General features: G+C 35.8%; 2 protein-coding genes across 13 annotated transcripts in view; one reads left to right on the forward strand and one right to left on the reverse strand.

Moving 5' to 3' along the window:
- LCORL (ligand dependent nuclear receptor corepressor like) overlaps positions 1 to 20694 on the reverse strand; it is a 185218-nt gene that overhangs the window by 109818 nt on the left and 54706 nt on the right. For 8 of the 12 annotated variants that reach the window (XM_082600679.1, XM_082600673.1, XM_082600668.1 and 5 more), the window contains exons 2-4: positions 15180 to 15245; positions 3366 to 3445; positions 2338 to 2467 (exon numbers count right to left, since the gene is read on the reverse strand). In XM_082600679.1, the coding sequence (XP_082456805.1) occupies positions 2338 to 2467; positions 3366 to 3445; positions 15180 to 15245 (276 nt within the window). Of the gene's footprint in view, positions 1 to 820; positions 868 to 2337; positions 2468 to 3365; positions 3446 to 5903; positions 6033 to 10451; positions 10520 to 15179; positions 15246 to 20694 lie in introns of those variants that run through there. The other 4 variants (XM_082600670.1, XM_082600676.1, XM_082600675.1 and 1 more) reach the window with 4 other exon arrangements.
- Positions 16347 to 17685, forward strand: LOC309809818 (transcription factor E2F4). The gene has a single exon (XM_082631276.1). It carries the CDS (start codon positions 16398 to 16400, stop codon positions 17601 to 17603), a length of 1206 nt encoding a protein of 401 aa, XP_082487402.1. The 5' UTR covers positions 16347 to 16397; the 3' UTR covers positions 17604 to 17685.

Here is a 20694-nt window from a genome sequence, read left to right on the forward strand (position 1 = left end):
GCGTTTTGGGATTAAATGAGGTTAAGTCACAAAACGGGCTTAGTGTTCAATCATAATTGATGACATCAACCATCTTAATTATCCTAAGTGTGAGTTCTCAATAATAGCAGCTTACATCATCAACTTCCATAAAACTATAGTTAAGAAAGATAATAAACAAGCTACAATAGGGATATTAAAAGATTTCTCTATGTTTTGGCAAGATGATCACATGCTTATGCTCCTCAAACTAAGCAGATTTAAAGTATCAGTAATACTAATGTTATTAATATGCAGCATTCCTAAAAATGACCGAGTTTGAGAAATTTTCAGGAATCAAATAAAAACTTCACTAACAAGATGCTTTATTAGCATTTTATTTGCTTCCGAAGACTCAGAAGTATTTCCTATCTTTAAAAACACGGTTTTTGCCTTTTATTTCAAAGTAAAGTTAAAAGAACTTACTAAATAAATAAACAAATATACAAACAAAGGAGTTAAGACCATTTAAAAGATACTGTTATTATCTTCTAGTCTCATCCTGGTCAGACCATATTGGAAATCTCGAAAATGATTTCATTCAAAGAAATTAAAAACAAACAACAGAAACAAACCCAAGTAAACAAGTAGAAAAGTCCTTATGTTTAATTAAATCTGGAAAGTGATGATGGACTACAAATAAAGAAATTAACAAAGACAAAAATACTGAAGACCTGAAGTAAAGCAAAAATACTACTAATAAGAATCTTTCATTTAAAAACTCTGTGATCCTTCAAAGATCTTGAAGAAAACCAAAAAAATCCCCAAATGGAGAGGTCACTAAATATCCATGAACACTCACCCAACCATTGGTAGGAGACCTCTTGGAGACCCAGATGCTTGAATCAGCTGAAATAGTACCAAGTTTTTACTGATTACTCTTAACAGGGCAATGGAGCACAGGCTAACTCCATACTATCAAATATTAAAAGTCATTATTATTGATTAATTTCTACCTACTACCATTACAAATTATTCAAAGGAGGAGGCGACTGAGTAAGTTCTAAGGTGAGTGAAACTTACTGCATGCATGTGTATAAATGCATACATTTTCTCCAGCTCTCTTCTTGATGTAAGTCTGATAACATAATTCTTATAAATGTAAATGTACAGGCAGAATAAAATTTTCTAAGTTAATATAAAATTCTTAAAGAAATCATGTAAATAATTTTTATATTGGTTCATAAAGAAAATTTTAAGAAAACAATTTGTTTTTTAAAGATACTGCAAAATTTCTCAATTCTAAGTACTTTGGTAACACACAGGAAAAGATTTTCAGTCCCCTGCACTTAAAAAAATATATAGTTCTTAACTTTAGGCCTTTTAATATACTAATGGTTCTTCTCATCAGAGGGTTTTCATATTTCAACACATAAAAGAACTTGTAACAGTAAGACTAAACAAAAGCTTCCTTTCTCAAAGGTGAGGACTATATTCAACATTATAGATTAAAACCTGTAAGTTATCTATTTAACAGAAAATATCTGATGTTACCTAATTCAAAAGAGGAGTAAAAGCACTATCAATACTTAGATGAAAATACAATAATGTTTTCCTCAGTCTCAGGAAGCTGGGAGGTACAGTGATCCTCCCACCACCACCCTTCATTCCCCCGCACCATGACTTATTCCAAAGGTCTATGTGATAAAAATTAAGACACTCTACTACTGCGCAAATGGCCAAGAACAAAAAATGGAAGGGTCTATATTTCTGTATTTTTCTCAAGTAACTTAAGATATAAAAATAACTTCTGCCTGATACATGTGTATCAAGCAAGAAAACAAGTGAAAACAGCCCTCATTTGGATTAAATGTTTAGATAGACAGGAAGCAAAGAACAACACTGACATTGTAATGTCAAGTAAGCACATTCAAGCTATCAAAGAAACACTGAAATCTCAAGCCAGCAAATATACTACCAACCTGGCTGATAAATGATTTAACTGTTACATTTCTAAAAACAGCTTTGCAATATATTATATCTATCACTTATTGAATACGAAAGAACTTTTGAAGTCAGAAACAAAATAAGGAAGACCAGAAGTATATAAAATTTTCTTCTGCCTATTGTAGATTAAGAAAATAAAGTCAGGGAGAGATTTGAGAATAGAATGGTGAAAAGGAAAGCCTAATAGAAGACTAGCTCTACAGTGATTGCAGATCCTAATGTCCCTAAGAATATGAAGAAAAACTAAGGACAAAGAAGGAAATAATCAAGAATGGAGTAGGGACTGACATATTAAAAACTTGTGTGAGAGAAAAATTCAAACATTTTAGATGTCTATTGCAAATTTTAAATGACAAAGTGTATCAATATTACCTTTCTTTCGAAAGAGTGCATTTAGGTAATTTTCTGCTTGGCATTCAATCTTTTCAGTGTTGGACTGGCCCTGAGATGATAGTTCCTCTGTTGGTGTCGACTGTGAAGAATCAAGAGATGGTATACAATCCTAAAATTAGAAGAAAACAACATAAAAAAAATCACTTTTTATTTAAACATGGGACTCCATTTAAAATGGCAAAAAAATTCTCTAAATGTTTATTTTTTTATCTTTTAAATATATCAAATTATATACAGAACATAAAATTTGAGAAAGGAGTCAGGAAAAAAGAAATTTATCTTTGACAGAGGGACAAACTAGCCTTATTCCTTAGCAAAACTATTGTCAAAAAGGGGGTGGGGGCAGGTAAAATATATTGTTAAATAAATTCACTATATAGCATGCCAGTAATGAGAGTTTTAAGAACAAAGCAGATATGTTTATCCACTAATCTGACCAAAATGGGTTCAAGTTCTCAAATTCCCATTTCTTCTCAGCCCTTCCCACAACAGTACATAAAGAATTAGGACTTCCCACCATGCAAGAAGATGCTGCTTGTCTAGTTTATGCCCTGTTTACAGTAGAAACTAATAATTAATCATTTCACAGGAGATAATTATGATATCCAAAAGACTTCATGAGAAAGTAAAAGGCTAAAACGTAGTACTACATTATCCTCCAACCACTGATTCCTAAGAAATCAGACTACAGGGTGGTCTCAGACCAAACTAGGCTCACCCGTGTCTACCTAAATACAAAACAGATCTGAACTGAACTTTATGAGTCAAAGAGCTTTAAGAAAGAAATGTGAAATAAGCAAAAAAGATGAGAATGTTGGGATTTTTACCTGCAAGTTAAGCTAAATGTTAGACTTCTAACATAAGACTTTAGAATATTCTTCTCATTACCAAAATCAAGTATTTAAATTTCACTGTAAGTCAAAAATTTTCAGAACAAATTAAGTTTAAAAAATTGTGTTACAATTGTGCAATTAGTTTAGAAATAAGTTCACAGCACTAAAACTTACACTGACTGCTTCTCTCTGTAGGTTACAAAATGAACATTTTTCATCCATAGACCAGTCAGTCAGCTCTTCTGGTTCACAGTCTTCAAAAGAGGGAAAAATATTGATTAAATACACTAACTTTATTAAAACAAATAAAATTACCACTCGCCATAGCAATGGCTCATATAAAAAAGCTAGCTACCAATGTAAGGGGAAAAGGCCCCCCCAAAATTAAACTGGTGACATCTAGAAAGAAATACGGAGAGTAATTTTGCACTATTATCGGACAAAGTAGCAAGAACAATGAGCTGGCTATAAATTAATTTTCCAACAATAGAATTTTAAGTATCATCTAGCCTTCTGAAAGATTCAATTTATCACTGTCTATTAATTTTTATTTTCACTATGAAAGAAGTCAGAAAAAACAGGGAGATACGGGGATAAAGGAATAAATTTTGCACATCATGAAAGACAACATAAAACAGAGAAATGGAACAAAGCACCAGAAAAGCCTACAGATTTGAGAATATGGAATGCTATCCAAGAAAAAAGTAGAAATCCACTGCTAAGAAGTCAGATCAGATTTTCATTACGTGCTAAAGGCTTTGTTGCAAGAGTTAGAGCAAAAAGCAAGTAAACAAGTTATATTATTCAATACCAAACATGGATTTTTTTCACAAGAATGTTCCTTATAATTCAACTGTTGTAATATATTAGCGAGTTCATGGAAAACATTTTCTAATGAAGGAATTTTATGAAGATATAATAATATTGCCATCCTAACTGTACTTGGTTTAGACAGTGATTTTTCAAACTTACTCCTTGCAACAGAAATTCCCTCCAATTTCTTTTCCCAAATAAATTCATACACAGAACCTCAAATACATAAACCATTATCATCTGAGGCAGCTACATTGGAACTAATTTGAAAAGCACTGGTATACCACAGTAATTTCTCTTATACTTTTGAAATACATAATGAAATTGAATACATGTTTTCTGCTAAACTACACAGGAAATAAACTCATCCTTCTGGAATGATAATGAATAAATACTACTTAGGTTTAGCCCCTGGGATACTCTTGCATTAATCCAGATATATAGGTCAGAATAGAAGATAATATAATTTGCTGGAATATAAAGAGTATAGTGATAGCTTCCTTTGATTTTGGCAGTGCTCCAGAAATATTCCTTTTATTTATTTAAGCTTGGAAAGAGGAGGGAATGGGAATGTAAGATCCAGTATGGAGTAATGGAAAGATGATTGGATTTGAAGTCTCCAAAAATCTGGAATGGAACTTATTATTTGTAGCCTTGCCAAGCCACAAAGGTTTTGTTTTAATTTCCACATCTGTAAAATAAGGATCCCATCACCTAACTTATTTGTGATCAAATTTTAAAAATATGAAAATATTTTATAAACTACAAAACATCATGCAGAGGTGAATTATTAACGAGGTAGAGTCGCTAGTCATTTTTTAAATCCTGTACTATCACACATATATTTAATAAGGTTAGCTTGCAGAAGACAAATTTTAATTGAATATCTGCTTAAGAAAACTGATCACTTTTTGTCAACAACCTGACAAATGAAAAGGTTTACATAACCTATACAGTTAAAAACCCAGAATTGTAGTTATGCAGGTTCATAATTTTCTCCAACCTTTCACCCAGTCAGTACAACAGAAGCATAGATTCACACTCTTGAATATAGGACTGTGCAGTGTCTCTTACAGAGAGCGAGGCACAGCTTTCTGACCAATGAAATTAATATAGAAGAAGTGACAGTATACCATTCTAAGCAGAGGCTTTTAAAGGCATGGCAAATTTCCCCAATTCTCTTGAATTTCCACCATCCAACATCAGAAGAACTTGGCCCGTAAAGCCATTAATCCTTCAGTCTGGAACATGGAGTCATGAGGAGATGTTATCCCCATCCACAGCCTAGATTCCAGTGAATAAGGTCACCCATAAACATGCAACAGATTTTGGAGCTGTTTGTTATGTAGCATTACTGTAGCAAAAACTTGACTCATATGCCAAGCATAACATAATTTTGATAGATCAAGGAAATCTTACTGCTTTTAAAAATTATGGCCTCATGAATAGGGACTATGAAAGGAATCCAGCATTGGGATTTTTGAAAAATAGCTGGTAGGTCTGGAAAAGGTATTTCTGAAAAATCATTGAAAGGTTTCATTAAGTTTCAGTGATAAATATATTGACTCAAGGGACAACAACTTTGGGTTAATTAAGACAATTACCAGTTGTAAAATAAAATTGGGCATGCTGAGATTATCCTCATTTATTTTAGTTATTTTAGGTGAAGTTCTTCAAGGAAATTCAATTAAAATAAATGCCTACATAGTTAAACAAATGGCAGTGAATAATCAATGATTACATAAATGCCATTAAATGTTACTGGGTTCAGAAATCTATGAAGTTACTTAAAAATATTTAGTAATTATTCTTTATATAGCAACTTTTAATTTTCAGTCCAAATAAATGATGATGGTATACATTTTTTTATATATAGGAAAAGCGATTTTGAAAAATCACCTGGAGGCCAGACTTCTCCCTCTGTCCAGGTTGTCCTTTCAGGTCAAAAAAATTAAATAAGCACTACAACAAAACACATTCATTTTATCTCTCAAACAAAATTTGACAATGATTCAGACATTCATCTCTAAAATAAGCTGTCTCTCATTTTGAAACTTTAATACATGAAGGTATAAGCTCAAAAAGGGTCAAAATATGTACCTTATACAACTAGCCTTATTAATAAAAGGCAATGTCATATATGAAACTGATAGTAAATGAATGATAAAAATCAACCTTTCTACCATATATACATATTCTTGTGGTCAAAGTCTGGCTCCAATCATTCACCTGATTTATCTGGGAAAGATAACAGTCTTTGAAATTAGAGAGCCTTGTAGTGAACCTTGGTCTTTCCACATACTATTGATAGATGTGGCCTTGGGCAAGTCACTTTCTCTGAGCTTCAATTTCCTCACTGTACAATGAGGATAATAATAATTGCATCTTAAGGCTGTAGTAAAAATTAAATAAGAACATACGCAAAACACAGAAGTCCAGTAGATGTTACTTTCATTTTTTTAACTAATCACACTTCTTTTGAATGTTTTTATTCTCTTCAGTACCCTCAAGCCATAGAAAATAAATTTGGAGTTCCTAAAGTTCAATGAAAAGTGAAAAAGAATACTGAAACTAGATTTTCAATTAAGGTCATAAAAAACTGATTATAACTTTGTTAAAAGATACATAACAGTAGGCAATATAATTAAAAAATAATTTTTCATTATGAAACTACATATTAACTATACTGAAAGTACAAAGGAGAAAAGAAAAACTATTCATAATCCCATCATCCAGAGATAACGATTAATAGTTTGCAATATCTCCTTCCAGTTTATATTCTATACCTTTTAAAAAATAATGATAAACCTCTAGCCTGGCTAACGAAGGAAAAAAAGAGAAAATATCAGAAATGAAAGATGGGCCATCACTACTGATCCTATGAACATTAAAAGAGTAACAAAGGAATATTATGGACAACATTAGTTTCCCACAGATTTGGATAAAATGGACAAATTTCTTGAAAGACACAATCTACCAAATCTCACACAAAAAAATATGTAACCTCAATAGGCATTTATCAAAGAAATTAAATCAATAATTAATAGCCTTCCAAAACAGAAAGCACCAGCCCAAATGGTTTCTCTATAATCTGTTCCAGAAAACAGAAGCAAAGGAAATATTTCCTAACTCATTCTTGACTCCAAAACCTGTCTGAACAGACACCTCACCCAAGACGATATGCAGATAGTAAACAGGCATATGAAAAGGTGCTCAACATTACATGCCATCAGAGAAATGCAAATTACGACAAGATACCACTACACATCTATTAAAATGGTTAAAGTCCAGAACACCGACAACATGAAATGCTGGTGAGGATGTAGAGCAAAAGGAACCTAAATTCACTGCTGGTGGGAACACAAAATAGTACAGCCGCTCTTGAAGATAGTCTGCTTCTTACAAAGCTAAACAGAGTCTTTCCTTTCCAAAGGATCCAGCAATGGTGCTCCTAGGTATTTAACCAAATGAGTTGAAAATGTATGTTCACACAAAAACTTGCACACATATGTTTATAGCAGGTTTATTCATAATTGCCAAACCTAGGAAGTGACCAGGTCTTTCAAATAGGTGAACAAACTGTAGTCCAACCATATAAGACAGTTTTACTGTTTTATTGAACTTTGCTTTACTGCACTGTGCAGATATTGCATTTTTTTACAAATTGAAGGGTTGTGGCAACACTGTGCTGAGCAAGTCTATCAATGCCATTTTTCCAACAGCGTTTATTCACTTTGTGTCTCTGTGTCACATTTTGGTAATTCTCACAACATTTCAAACTTTTTCATTATTATATTTGCTATGGTGATCTGTGATCAGTGATCTTTGACATTACTATTATAACTGCTTTGGGGTCCAAGAAGTGTGCCGATATAAGTTGTCAAACTTAATCAATCAATGTTCTATGTGTGTTCTTTTTTTTATTGAAGTAGAGTTGATTTACAATGTTGTGTCAATTTCTGCTGTACAGCAAAGTGGTTCAGTTATACGTATTTATATTCTTTTTAAGATTCTTTTCCATTATGGTTTATCACAAGATACTGAATATAGTTCCCTGGGCTATACAATAGGACCTTGTTGTTTATCCATTCTGTATATAGTGGTTTGCATCTGCTAACCCCAAACTCCCAATCCATCCCTCCCCCGCCCACTCCCTCTTGGCAACCACAAGTCTGTTCCCTATGTCTGTGAGTCTGTTTCTATTTCATAGATAAGTTCATTTGTGTCATATTTTAGATTCCACATATAAGTGATATCATATGGTATTTGTCTTTCTCTTTCTGACTTCACTTAGTATGATAATCTCTAAGTCCATCCATGTTGCTGCAAATAGTATTATTTCATTCCGTTTTATGGTTGAGTAATATTCCATTGTGTATATATACCACATCTTCTTTATCCATTTATCTGTCAATGGACATTTAGGTTGCTTCCATGTCTTGGCTATTGTGAATAGTGCTGGTATGAACATTAGGGACGCATGTGCCTTTCTGAATTATAGTTTTGTCTGGATGTATGCCGAGGAGTAGGACTGCAGAATCATATGGCAACTCTATTTTTAGTTTTTAGAGGAACCTCCATACTGTTTTCCATAGTGGCTGTACCAACTTACATCCCGAGCAACAGTACAGGAAGGTTCCCCTTTCTCCACACCCTCTCCAGCCATTTGTTAATTGTAGACTTTTTAATAATGGCCATTCTGACCAGTCTGAGGTGGTGCATAATTATAGTTTTGATTTGTATTTCTCTAATAATTAGTGATGCTGAGCATCTTATCATGTGCCTGTTGGCCAGCTGTACGTCTTCTTTGGAGAAATATCTATTTAGGTGTTCTACCCAGTTTTCAACTGGGTTTTTTGGTTTTTTGTTGTTGAGTTATATGTTTGTGTATTGTGGAAATTAAGCCCTTGTCAGTCACATCATTTGCGAATATTTTCTCCCACTCTGTAAGTCGTCTTTTCATTTTGCTTATGGTTCCCTTTGCTGTACAAAAGCTTTTAAGTTTGATTAGGTCTCATTTGCTTATTTTTGCTTTTATTCCTATTGTCTTGGGAGACTGACCTAAGAAAACACTGGTAGGATTTAAGTCAGAGAATGTTTTGCCTATATTCTCTTCTAGGAATTTTATGGTGTCATTTCTTATATTTAAGTATTTAAGCCATTTTGAGTTATTTTTGTGTATGGTGTGAGGACGTGTTCTAACTTCATTAATTTGCATGCGGCTGTCCAACGTTCCCAGTACCACTTGCTGAAGAGACAGTCTTTTTTCCATTGTATATTCTTTGTGTGTGTGTTCTGACTGCTCCACCAACTGGCCTGTCCCCAGCATCTCTCCCTCTTGCTGGGCCTCCCTATTCCCTGAAACACAATATTGAAATTAGGCCAATTAATAACCCTACAGTGGCCTCTAAGTGTTCAAGTGAAAGGAGTAGCAGCAAGTCTCTTGCTTTAAATCAAAAGCTAGAAATGATTAAGCTTAGTGAGGAAAGCATATCAAAAGCTGAGAAAGGCTGAAAGCTAGGCCACTTGTGCCAAACAGTCAAGCTGTGAATGCAAAGGAAAAGTTCTTAAAGGAAATTAAAAGTGAACATATGAATGATAAGAAAGTTTTAGTGGTCTGGATAGCCAGTCACAACATTCCCTTAAGCCACAGCCTAATCCAGAGTAAGGCCCTAATTCTCTTCAATTCAGTGAAAGCTGAGAGAGATGAAGAAGCTACAGGAGAAAAGTTTGGAGCTAGCAGAGATTGGTTCATGACATTTAAGGAGGGAAGCCATCTCCATAACATAAAAGTGCAAGGTAAAGCAACAGTGCTGATGTAGAAGCTGCAGCAAGTTATCCAGAAGATCTACCTAAGATAATCAATGAAGATGGCCACACTAAACAACAGATTTAAAATTTAGACAAATCAGCCTCATATTGGAAGAACATGCCATCTGGGACTTCCATAGCTAAAGAGGAGAAGTCAATGACTGGCTTCAGAGCTTCAAAGGACAGACTGACTCTCTTGTTAGGGGCTAATGCAGCTGATAACTTGAAGTTGAAGCCAATGCTCATTTACCATTCCAAAAGTCCTCATTTACCACATTACCTGTGCTCTATAAATGAGACAACAAAGCCTAGATGACAGCACATCTGTTGACAACATGGTTTACTGAATATTTTAAGCTCACTGTTGAGACCTACTGCTCAGAAAAAAAAAAAAATTCCTTTCAAAATGTGAATGTGACTGCTCGTTGATAGTGCACCTGATCACCTAAGAGCTCTCATGGAGATGTACAACAAGATTCATGTTGTTTTCATGCCTGCCAACACAACATCCACTCTGCAGCCCACTGACCAGGAATCATTAAGAAAAACATTTCATAAGGTTACAGTTGCCATACATAGTGATTCCTCTGATGGATCTGGGCAAAGTAAACTGAAAACCTTCTGGAAAGGATTCACCATTCTAGATGCCATGAAGAACATCCATGATTCATGGGAAGATGTCAAAATACCAACATTAACAGGAGTTTTGAAGCAGCTGATTCCAACCCTCATGGATGACTTTGAAGGGCTCCGGACTTCAGTGGAGGAGGTAACTGCAGATGTGATGGAAATAGCAAGAGAACTGGAATTAGAAGTGGAGCCTGAAAATGTGACTGAATCATTACAAACTCATGATAAAACTTCAAAGGATGAGGAGCTGCTTCTTATGGATGAGCAAAGAAAGTGGTTTCCTGAGATGGAATCTACTCCTGGTAAGATGCTGGGAAGATTGTTGAAATGACAACAAAGGATTTAGAATATCACATAAAATTAGTTGATAAAGCAATGGCAGGTTTTGAGAGGACTGACTCCAACTGTGAAAGAAGTTCTACTGTGGGTAATATGCTATCAAATAGCACTGAATGCTACAAATTGTTTGTGAAAGGAAGAGTCAATCAGTGTGGCAGACTTCATTGTTGTCTTATTTTAAGAAATCACCACAGCCATCCTAACCTTCAGCAACCAACACCCTGATGAGTCAGCAGCCATAAACATCAATGCAAGACCCTCCACCAGCAAAACAATTACAACTTGCCAAAGGCTCAAGTGATGGTTAGCATTTTTTAGCAATAAAGCCTTTTTAAACTAAGGTACATACATTGTTTTTTGGCATAATGCTATTATTGCACACTTAATAGACTATGGTATAGTGTAAACATAACTGTAGAAACCAAAAAATTTATATGCACTGGGAAACCAAAAATTCATGTGACTCACTCTATTGCGTTATTCTCTTTATTGCAGTGTTCTGGAACTGAACCGCAATACCTCTGAGCTATGCCTGTACACTTGGATAAGTCTCTGTGTACACATTGAGGAAAGCTAATATAACTTATATAACTAACTATAAAATAGTATTCGATTCTCTGGTTTTAATATAAATAATCATCAATTCATTTTAGAAAGCTACTCATTTTTTAATTAATACTAGGGTATGGGTTCCTAGTAGGAAGAGATACTACCTATTCATTTTTCTTTCCTCATTGCTCATCACAGTTCCTAACACAAAATAAGCATTCAAAATATGTCATCCAATAAATCTTATTAAAAAGTAGTTTTGTTTGCTCCATCATCATAGTGTTAACAGTTGGGGGAAAAAAAGGATATTAAGCCAAAAATATTAAATGTTGGTCAGTGGTATAAGTCAGGGATTAGCAAACCTTTACTATAATATAAACAGCCAGAGCGCAAATATTTTAGGTTTTGCAGGATATATGGTCTCTGTCACAACCATTCAACTCTACTGTTGAAGGACAAAAGTAGCCATAGACAATATGTCAACAAATGAGAGGGGCTGTTTCCAATAAAACTGTACTAATCGGGCATTAAATATGGACTTCATATAGTTTTCATATGCCACAAAATATTATATCTTCTTTTGATTTTTTTCAAATATTTAAAAACATAAAACCCATTCTTAGCTCACAGGCCATTCAAAAACAGTCAGTGAGCTGGATTTGGCCACAATGCGATCACTTGCATACCTCTGATATAATTTCTCTTTGAAATGTGGACAGAGCTAGGGAAAAACCAGTAAGGATCTATCAGCCACTTTACACCTGCCTACTGTATTCTTTTCATATTTTGTAAATATCCATAGTCAGGGCAAGTAAATCAGACGATCGTACAAATGAAAGAAACTGGTTCCCCAATAAGACATGAGAAAGGATTGACTAAAGCAGAAAACAAGAGTGAATTTCTGCTTAAAAGTCATGTGACAGCAGGAAAAGTGAATTCTGGGTTGGTAGAAGAGAGGCATAGAGTATGGGGAACTTTTCAGGGAGTACATAAAAATTGATGACATTCAAAGTTTCTTTGGAGACTTTACTCCAAAAAGAAATAATAGTTATGTTTTCCTCAAAAGGACAAAAAGTCCCAAGAACAGATCAAAGGAGACAGAAAGCTTTTGTTTCCAACAAATTAAAAATTAGCAACACTCAAAAGCTTTCGAAACCATTCAATCTGGAGGTGACTCTGAATAGATTTCAAGAATTAAAATATAAACTTCTCAAAACACTAATACAGATGATAAAAAGCCTTAAAATTAAAAACACACTGTATGCCAGAGTTGACTTTCAAGGTAGCACTATGAAGTTTAGAGTACATTTTTCCACAGAAACAGTAGCAGATTGGCAATGCAGTCTATTTAACTTAAATGTTTTATAAAATAAAAATACTAGGCATTTAATTTTATAATAAAAATAATTTAGAGTAATATACAAGGATCCCTTGGCTAGCCAATTCATCTAGTTCCTGAGTTTTGGAAAGTGAGTAACAAGGGTTCAGATTTCCAATGATTTATCTAAAAACATACACTCACCTATGTGACTCCTGCATACAGATTTGTATAATGAGAAATACCTACCCCTGGTAGTCCTAACATCTAAATATTAAACCATTTTAAACAATGATAACAACAAAGAATGCACATTTATTTAAGAAGAGGATAAGAAAAAAGCTGGAGATGTCTATAATGGATAGCTTCTACATGCCTTTTCAAAGGCTCTACACTTTGATAGCTCTGTTGTAACCTTCCTTCAAAATGTATGGCTGTCTTTATCTTTGCACAGATACAGATTTATTACTACAATTAATATTATCCCTCTTAAGCCTGAAACTTTGATTAGAAACCTTTTTTTTTTAATTCAAAAAAGCAAAGAAAAGGAGGAAGAAGTTACCTAAGAAACCTGGAGAAAAGTTAGAACATCTGGGGTGAAAAAGGGCAACATCAGTATGTGCCTACGTGTGAGAAGAAGATTGAGTTCCAAAGCTTAGCTAATTTTGTAAATCCTCCCACCAAAAAAAGCACAAAAGAGGATATAAGGTACAAGATCTATCAGAATTAAAAGAATAAATGGAATGAGGTATAAGCAACAGGGTATTAAATTAATTACCATAGATCTACAATGTAATACTGTGCTGCCATTAAGAATGATGATCCAGAACTTTATATACCCAAATGATACACTAGTGAACAAAATCAGTAGTCACAAAAAACTATATACACTGTATATACAGTATGTACTACTTTAATAAAAGAATAAATACATCTAAACATATATTTTAAATTTATATAAAAATGGTGAAGGTTATCTGTGGGTTGTGGAACTAGGAGTAATTTTTTTCTTTCTGATTTATTTGTATTCTCTCATTTTCAAAAATGAACATGTGTTACTTGTATGCTAAGGAAATACTAGTCTAAATATAAAACAAGAATTTATTTCATTAGGACATTCTGCCCTTTATGTAATAAACTAATTTCCGAAGACATAAATATATGCACACATAACTATATATATAAATAAATGACAGTGAGGGAAGCAAGACGCTTAGAGTTACAAGTTGCAACTTGGGTTATCAGAAGGCAATTAAGTATAATGCTGACTTCTGATCTGAATGAGGACAACAGGTTTAAAAAGAAAGGTTGAAGAAATATCAAGCACAGGTTAAATTCTTGTTTCTTCGGATTTTTCCTTTCTTCATTTACATGCTCAGAAAAATAGGTGAAAGTACAATTAGTAGTGTTTATAAATATATCAGGTAAAAATATTTAATGCAGTGTTAAACGATGATAAAACGAGAAATGAGTACAGTTAAGAGATAAAAGAAAAAGCTCTTAGCCATAAGAATGATAATACACTAGAATAAGGCACGTTTTGGAGTCTCCATCCTAAAAGTCATGTTCTGCATGGATATCATTCATCTGACTGAACACGGGTGGTTGGTACAAATGATCTTTCATAGATACCAGCTCTATGGTTCATAACTCAATTATCCTGCTCAACATTAATTAAAAAAAAAAGAATAAGTAGAAAACTTTTGATTGCCTCAACTCAAAAGATTTATTTATACAAGATACCTTGGGTCTTTGTAGAATGGAAAGTACCAGAGAAAAATAGAAGCTAACAGAGTTATTAGCATATAAAACTGAACAGGTACAAGATTCAGAAATAATTGTACCAAAATCAAGGTAGAAAATCTATACTTGCACTGCCCATTTTGTGAATGAGCTGTACTATAAAATTTCAAATGTCTACAAAAATGTTCTCTCCTAGTGCTCTACATTTCCAAGCAAGTAATAAAAAAACTAAACTATATTACAGCAATTACAGCATAGATCAAAATCTTCCACCAGGATTTATGCTAGAGTGTTTGGAAGAGGAGTCTATAAGAAATAACAAATAGTATTAAAACTCTGAACACACATGGCAGGGTATCTCAGAATGACAATCTGAGTTTCAGGCTGCCTATATCATAAGCAACAGGAGATATTTATTTAACTGAACCCTTTTAAGTCCTCTTTAAGAATAAGTCAGGGCACATAATGTTTAAAATAACAAAAATTAAATTTTACCATTAAGCCAAAAACAAGCTTTGTTTTCTACTTTGATCAATGTACTAAAAGTTTTTAAAAGATTATATAATAATGTAATAATAGAAATTTTGTTTTAAATTTTGTAATTATCATTATTACATTATATAATAGAAATAATATTTAGATCATTTTATTTACTTATTTAAAAATATTTTCCAATTAAATGAGATCACAAATTCATTTTAATACGAAGTTAGTATAGAACAACCATTTTTCATTTGTAAAATGGACAGATTAAAATTTTTAAATAAAATTTAAAGAAACATTACCTTCAAATAAACTGAGGTCTCTTCGTAGCCGTGGTCCATAAAGCCCTTCTAAAATACTCTCAAAACCTGTGTTATTAAAGAGAGAAAAGTATATTAACTACTAAAAAAGCTTAATTTTACAATAATCAAAAACCATAAATTCTATATGAATCAGATAATTATATATTCAATATACTATGAGGTGTCATTTTTTCCTTTGGATGAATTAAGTTGAACTAGGCAATATATACAACACAGCAAGAAGTCACACAATGACTACCAGGAATTACATGATTGTAAAAAAAAAAAGGTAAATATTCAAATGTAAATATTCACTTCTAAAACAAGTAAACACCTTTCATTTAGAAATAGTCCCAGGTTAAAATAATGAGCAGATTTGTTTTGCAATGATTTGTAGAGATGAAAAGAATAATTAGAAGAGACATGTATTACAATCCTGTTTATACTGGTTACAAAAAATGTTAACTTTAAAAAAAGTAGCATCTTTAACCTCAATTTTAAAAACGAGTAAATAAGTGTCAATGGGGAGAAATTTTTGCTGTGAAAAGTATGATATATAAAATTTAAACCTACTTGTAAAAATTAAAACACAACAATTTTGCCTTGTTTTAAGGAAAAAAATTACTGAAAATCTTATTAAGTTAACAAGACTCCAGTTCATGAACTCAGAGTATCCTACTTTGTGGATAAACTAATATTAAGATTTTACAATTTTCTTATTGAAGTCTGCATCATATTCAGTATTAAGCAAGTTACTGATAAACTACAAGGCATCCTGGAAAATGACCAAGATGGCAAAATAAATGGAAAACCAAGAAAAGGAACTAATTTAGGGATGCTTAAATTATGAAGGAAAAAAACTAAAGGAAGCATGATAGACCTGAAAAATAAAAGACAGATTTTCTCAGTAATATTTATAAACTGTAAAACAGGAGAAATACTTCTGTAGAAATATTTTATAAATCATAAACTGCTTTTAAAAACATTAAAAAACCTCTATACTCAAGATGCATGTTAAAATCAATGGTGTGTCAGTCGAAAAGTGACTTTTTATTTAGTAGAACATGAAGAAATGATGCATCTTACAACTGATGATGTCTTAAATCTGACAAAGTAAGGTAGCTCTCATGGTACTTGGTAAATATGTACTTCAAAAAATCTTTGTGGGCGGCGCCGGCCTGGCCCGGCCTGGCTGAGGGGAGGTGGCGGGAGGGCGCTATGGCGGAGGCCGGGCCACAGGCGCCGCCGCCCCCGGGCACCCCAAGCCGGCACGAGAAGAGTTTGGGACTTCTCACTACCAAGTTCGTGTCGCTTCTGCAGGAGGCAAAGGACGGCGTGCTTGACCTCAAGCTGGCAGCTGACACCCTAGCTGTTCGCCAGAAGCGGCGGATTTATGACATTACTAACGTGCTGGAAGGTATCGGGCTGATCGAGAAAAAATCCAAGAATAGCATCCAGTGGAAGGGCGTGGGGCCTGGCTGCAATACCCGGGAGATCGCGGACAAGCTGATTGAGCTCAAGGCAGAGATCGAGGAGCTGCAGCAGCGAGAGCAAGAACTAGACCAGCACAAGGTGTGGGTGCAGCAGAGCATCCGGAATGTCACAGAGGACGTGCAGAACAGCTGCTTGGCCTACGTGACTCATGAGGACATCTGCAGATGCTTTGCTGGAGACACCCTCCTTGCCATCCGGGCCCCGTCGGGCACCAGCCTGGAGGTGCCCATCCCAGAGGGCCTCAATGGGCAGAAGAAGTACCAGATTCACCTGAAGAGCGTAAGTGGCCCCATCGAGGTGCTGCTGGTGAACAAGGAGGCATGGAGCTCACCACCTGTGGCGGTGCCTGTGCCGCCACCCGAAGATCTGCTCCAGAGCCCACCTGCTGTCTCTACCCCTCCGCCTCTGCCCAAGCCTGCTCTGGTCCCGCCCCAGGATGCCTCACGCCCAAGCAGTCCCCAGGTGACCACCCCCAACCCTGTTCCCGGCAGCACCGAAGCCCAGGGGGTGGCCGGTCCAGCCGCTGAGCTCACAGTGAGTGCTGGCCCTGGAAGCGATAACAAGGACGGTGGTGAGCTCAGCTCCCTCCCGCTGGGCCTGACAGCACTGGACACCCGGCCGCTGCAGTCCTCTGCCCTGTTGGACAGCAGCAGCAGCAGCAGTTCATCCGGACCCAACCCTTCTACCTCCTTTGAGCCCATCAAGGCGGACCCCACAGGTGTTCTGGAGCTCCCCAAAGAGCTGTCAGAAATCTTTGATCCAACTCGAGAGTGCATGAGCTCAGAGCTCTTGGAGGAGCTGATGTCCTCAGAAGTGTTTGCACCCCTCCTCCGCCTTTCTCCACCCCCTGGAGACCACGATTACATCTACAACCTGGATGAGAGTGAAGGTGTCTGTGACCTCTTTGATGTGCCTGTTCTCAACCTCTGACTGACAGGGGCATGCCCTTTGTGGCTGGGACACAGACTGTCTAACCTGGGGGCTGCCTGGGGACCTCCCCCCACCCCACCCCTACACAACTTGAGAGCCGTAGACTCCTGGCTTCCTCAGCCTTCCCTCACTGCACAGTTCTGGCCACAAGTCCCACTCCTGCACCAACACCTGTTCTGTGCTGGGAGAGCAGGGGAAAGGGGCTTAGCTCTCTCCACTGTGGAGCCAAAGTGTTTGCCACTCCTTTCTGGGGGCCTTCCCCTACCTGGTAGCCTCCCCCGGCCCTCCCAGAGTTCAGTTTCAGCTGCCACCCAGTGGCACAGATCCAAGGACCCTCCCTCACCCTCCTAGGGCAGTGCATCCAGCCCCACTGCCCTGTACCTGCCAGCCCCTCCCCCTCCAGGAGGAAGCATGGGGTGGGGCTGGACACTTGCCAGCACCTAGCCTAGTCTCCTTCACTTCTCCCCACGCGGATCACACAGCTCCTTCTGTACCGCTCGTGTGCCCCCTTTCTGCTGGACCCTTGGCCCTGAGAACCTGTTGGGGCGGGCAGGTTGCTAACAGGAGGAATGGAGATCTCTAGCTAGGAATCTGGTCGGGAGAGTCCCTGAGGATTGGCCCGGCCTCCTCCTGCCCCACAGTCCCCCTCTTGTTTATTCATTTATCCTCATTTAGAGCCATTTGCAGAGATTTAGAAAGATTTGCAGTAACGAATGGATTCCTATATAAAGATTATTTTTTTTTTTTTTTTTTTTTTTTTTTGCTGTACGCGGGCCTCTCACTGCTGTGGCCTCTCCCGTTGCGGAGCACAGGCTCCGGACACACAGGCTCCGCGGCCATGGCTCGCGGGCCCAGCCGCTCCGCGGCATGTGGGATCTTCCGGGATCGGGGCACGAACCCGTGTCCCCTGCATCAGCAGGCGGACTCTCAACCACTGCGCCACCAGGGAAGCCCCTAAAGATTATTTTTATACTTTTTGCAACAAAAGGAAATTGTAATATTTGTACAGTGTCCAAATGAATAAAGACCATGCCTAAGGCAAAAAAAAAAAAAAAAAAAATCTTTGTGAAATGATTCAGTACTAGTTCCCATGAGTGGAAATTTCAGGCAGAAGAGTGAATGAACTCCCACCAGAGGATGCTTTCAAGAATGCTACAGAAAAGACTTACTATTAGATAAAGACTCAGACTGAACAAGCGCCAAATCTGTATTACCAAGATATTCTATTTTGATGTGATCAATTTACTCCAAAAATAATATTGCAAACAACTATTTTAGGATGTTATTCTGTGGTATTTTGGACAAAATGTATAGCGTCCCCCACCCCGGGGTAAGCATACTGAATTTAAACAGTGTATATTTCCTAGATTTAAGCCTGAAAAGAAAGCAAACAGGGACTTACATTTTTCTACTGGGTTCCTCAACTGTTCACTAGATAAGACCAAGGTCTTACATACAGCCTGTTGAGATTTATTCATATTGCAGTGTTGGTGCTATTGTAAATGATATCCTTAGTTAAAAGTTTTGTTTCTTGTAGGCTTATAGAAACACAATTGATGTTTGTATATTGACTTTGTTATCTAACAACATCGCTAAGCTTTGTAATTATAATAATTTATCTGGAAATGCTCTACATATACAAATATATCATCTATAGATAATGGTAGTTTTGTTCCTTTCTAATCCTTATTGCTTTCTTTTTTCTTGCTCTTGCCTTATTGGATTAGCTAGGACCTCAATTATGATGTTGAAAATTGGTGGTCAGAGTGAGCATCCTTGACATACCCAATCTAAATGGGAACACATTCCAAGTTTCATCATTAAATATGTTTGCTGTATTCTTTAAGAGAAATACTGCTTATCACATTAAGGAAGTTCATCCTATGTTTAGCTTGTTAGGGGAATTTTCCTGCCATGCAAAGATATTGAATTTTACCAAATCAATCAGTTTATTTATATTTGATTTACAAAATTGCATTTCAGGTGTACAACACAGTAATTCAATATTTTTATAGACTATACTCCATACAAAGCTATTATTAAATATTGACTATATTTCCTGTGCTGTAGATTACAACCTTGTAGCTTATTTCATACCTAGTAGTTTGTAAATCTCAATCCCCTTCACACATTTTGCCCATCCTCCCACCCATCTTCCCTCTGGTAACTACTAGTTTGTTCTCTATAAGTCTGTTTCTGTTTTGTTGTATTCATTTATTTTATTTTTTAGATTTTATTTATAAGTGAAAACATACAGTACTTGTCTTTCTCTGTCTGACTTACTTCACGAAGCATAATACCTTCCAGGTCCATCCACATTGTCACAAACGGCAACATTTCTTTCTTTCTTTTTTTTTTAAGGCTGAGTACCAAATTTATTTTGAATTTATTGAAATAACTATGCCATTTTTCTTTCTTAAATCTCTGAATATAGTGATACAGTGAATTACATTGAATATTAAACCAAACCTCTTCCATTCCTGGGAAAACCATGTCATTTTTCTTTCTTAAATCTCTGAATATAGTGATACAGTGAATTACACTGAATATTAAACCAAACCTCTTCCATTCCTGGGAAAACCCAACATTATCATGAGACATATTTGCTGGGTTCCTTATCTTGATTAGTCCTTTCAAATTTCGGCATCTATGTTCACTAATGAGACTGGTCTGTAAATTTCCTTTGTACTTGATCAAGTTTTTATATCAATGTTATGCTACCCTCATAAAATGAGTGGCAATGTCCTTTCCTTTTCTATTCTCTGGGAAAAAATTAGGAAATGTAGGATGCCTTGCTTGAACATTTTAAAAGAACATGCCAGGGATGCCAAATGGAAATAAAGTCTTTCTGAAGTGCCTATTACTGATCAAATTTATTTAACTGTTAAAGGATTATTCATGTATTCTATTTCTTATGTTAGTCACAGTTTTCTGGGAACTTGCCCATTTCAACTATATTTTCTAATTTATTTGCATAAAACATTTCCTTGTATGTTTTTATCTATCTAATGTCAACAATATCAGCAGTCATGTCCTTTTTGCTTTTCATTCCATACTTCAGTTATTGATTTCTCTTTTTTCTCAGTCGAGC

This window comes from Mesoplodon mirus, assembly GCF_964341445.2.
Source record: "Mesoplodon mirus genome assembly, chromosome: 2".
Classification (NCBI taxonomy): domain Eukaryota; kingdom Metazoa; phylum Chordata; class Mammalia; order Artiodactyla; family Ziphiidae; genus Mesoplodon; species Mesoplodon mirus.

Coding starts and splice junctions, on each gene's coding strand:
- LOC309809818 (XM_082631276.1), top strand. CDS start 16,398: ATGGCGGAGGCCGGGCCACAGGCGCCGCCGCCCCCGGGCACCCCAAGC.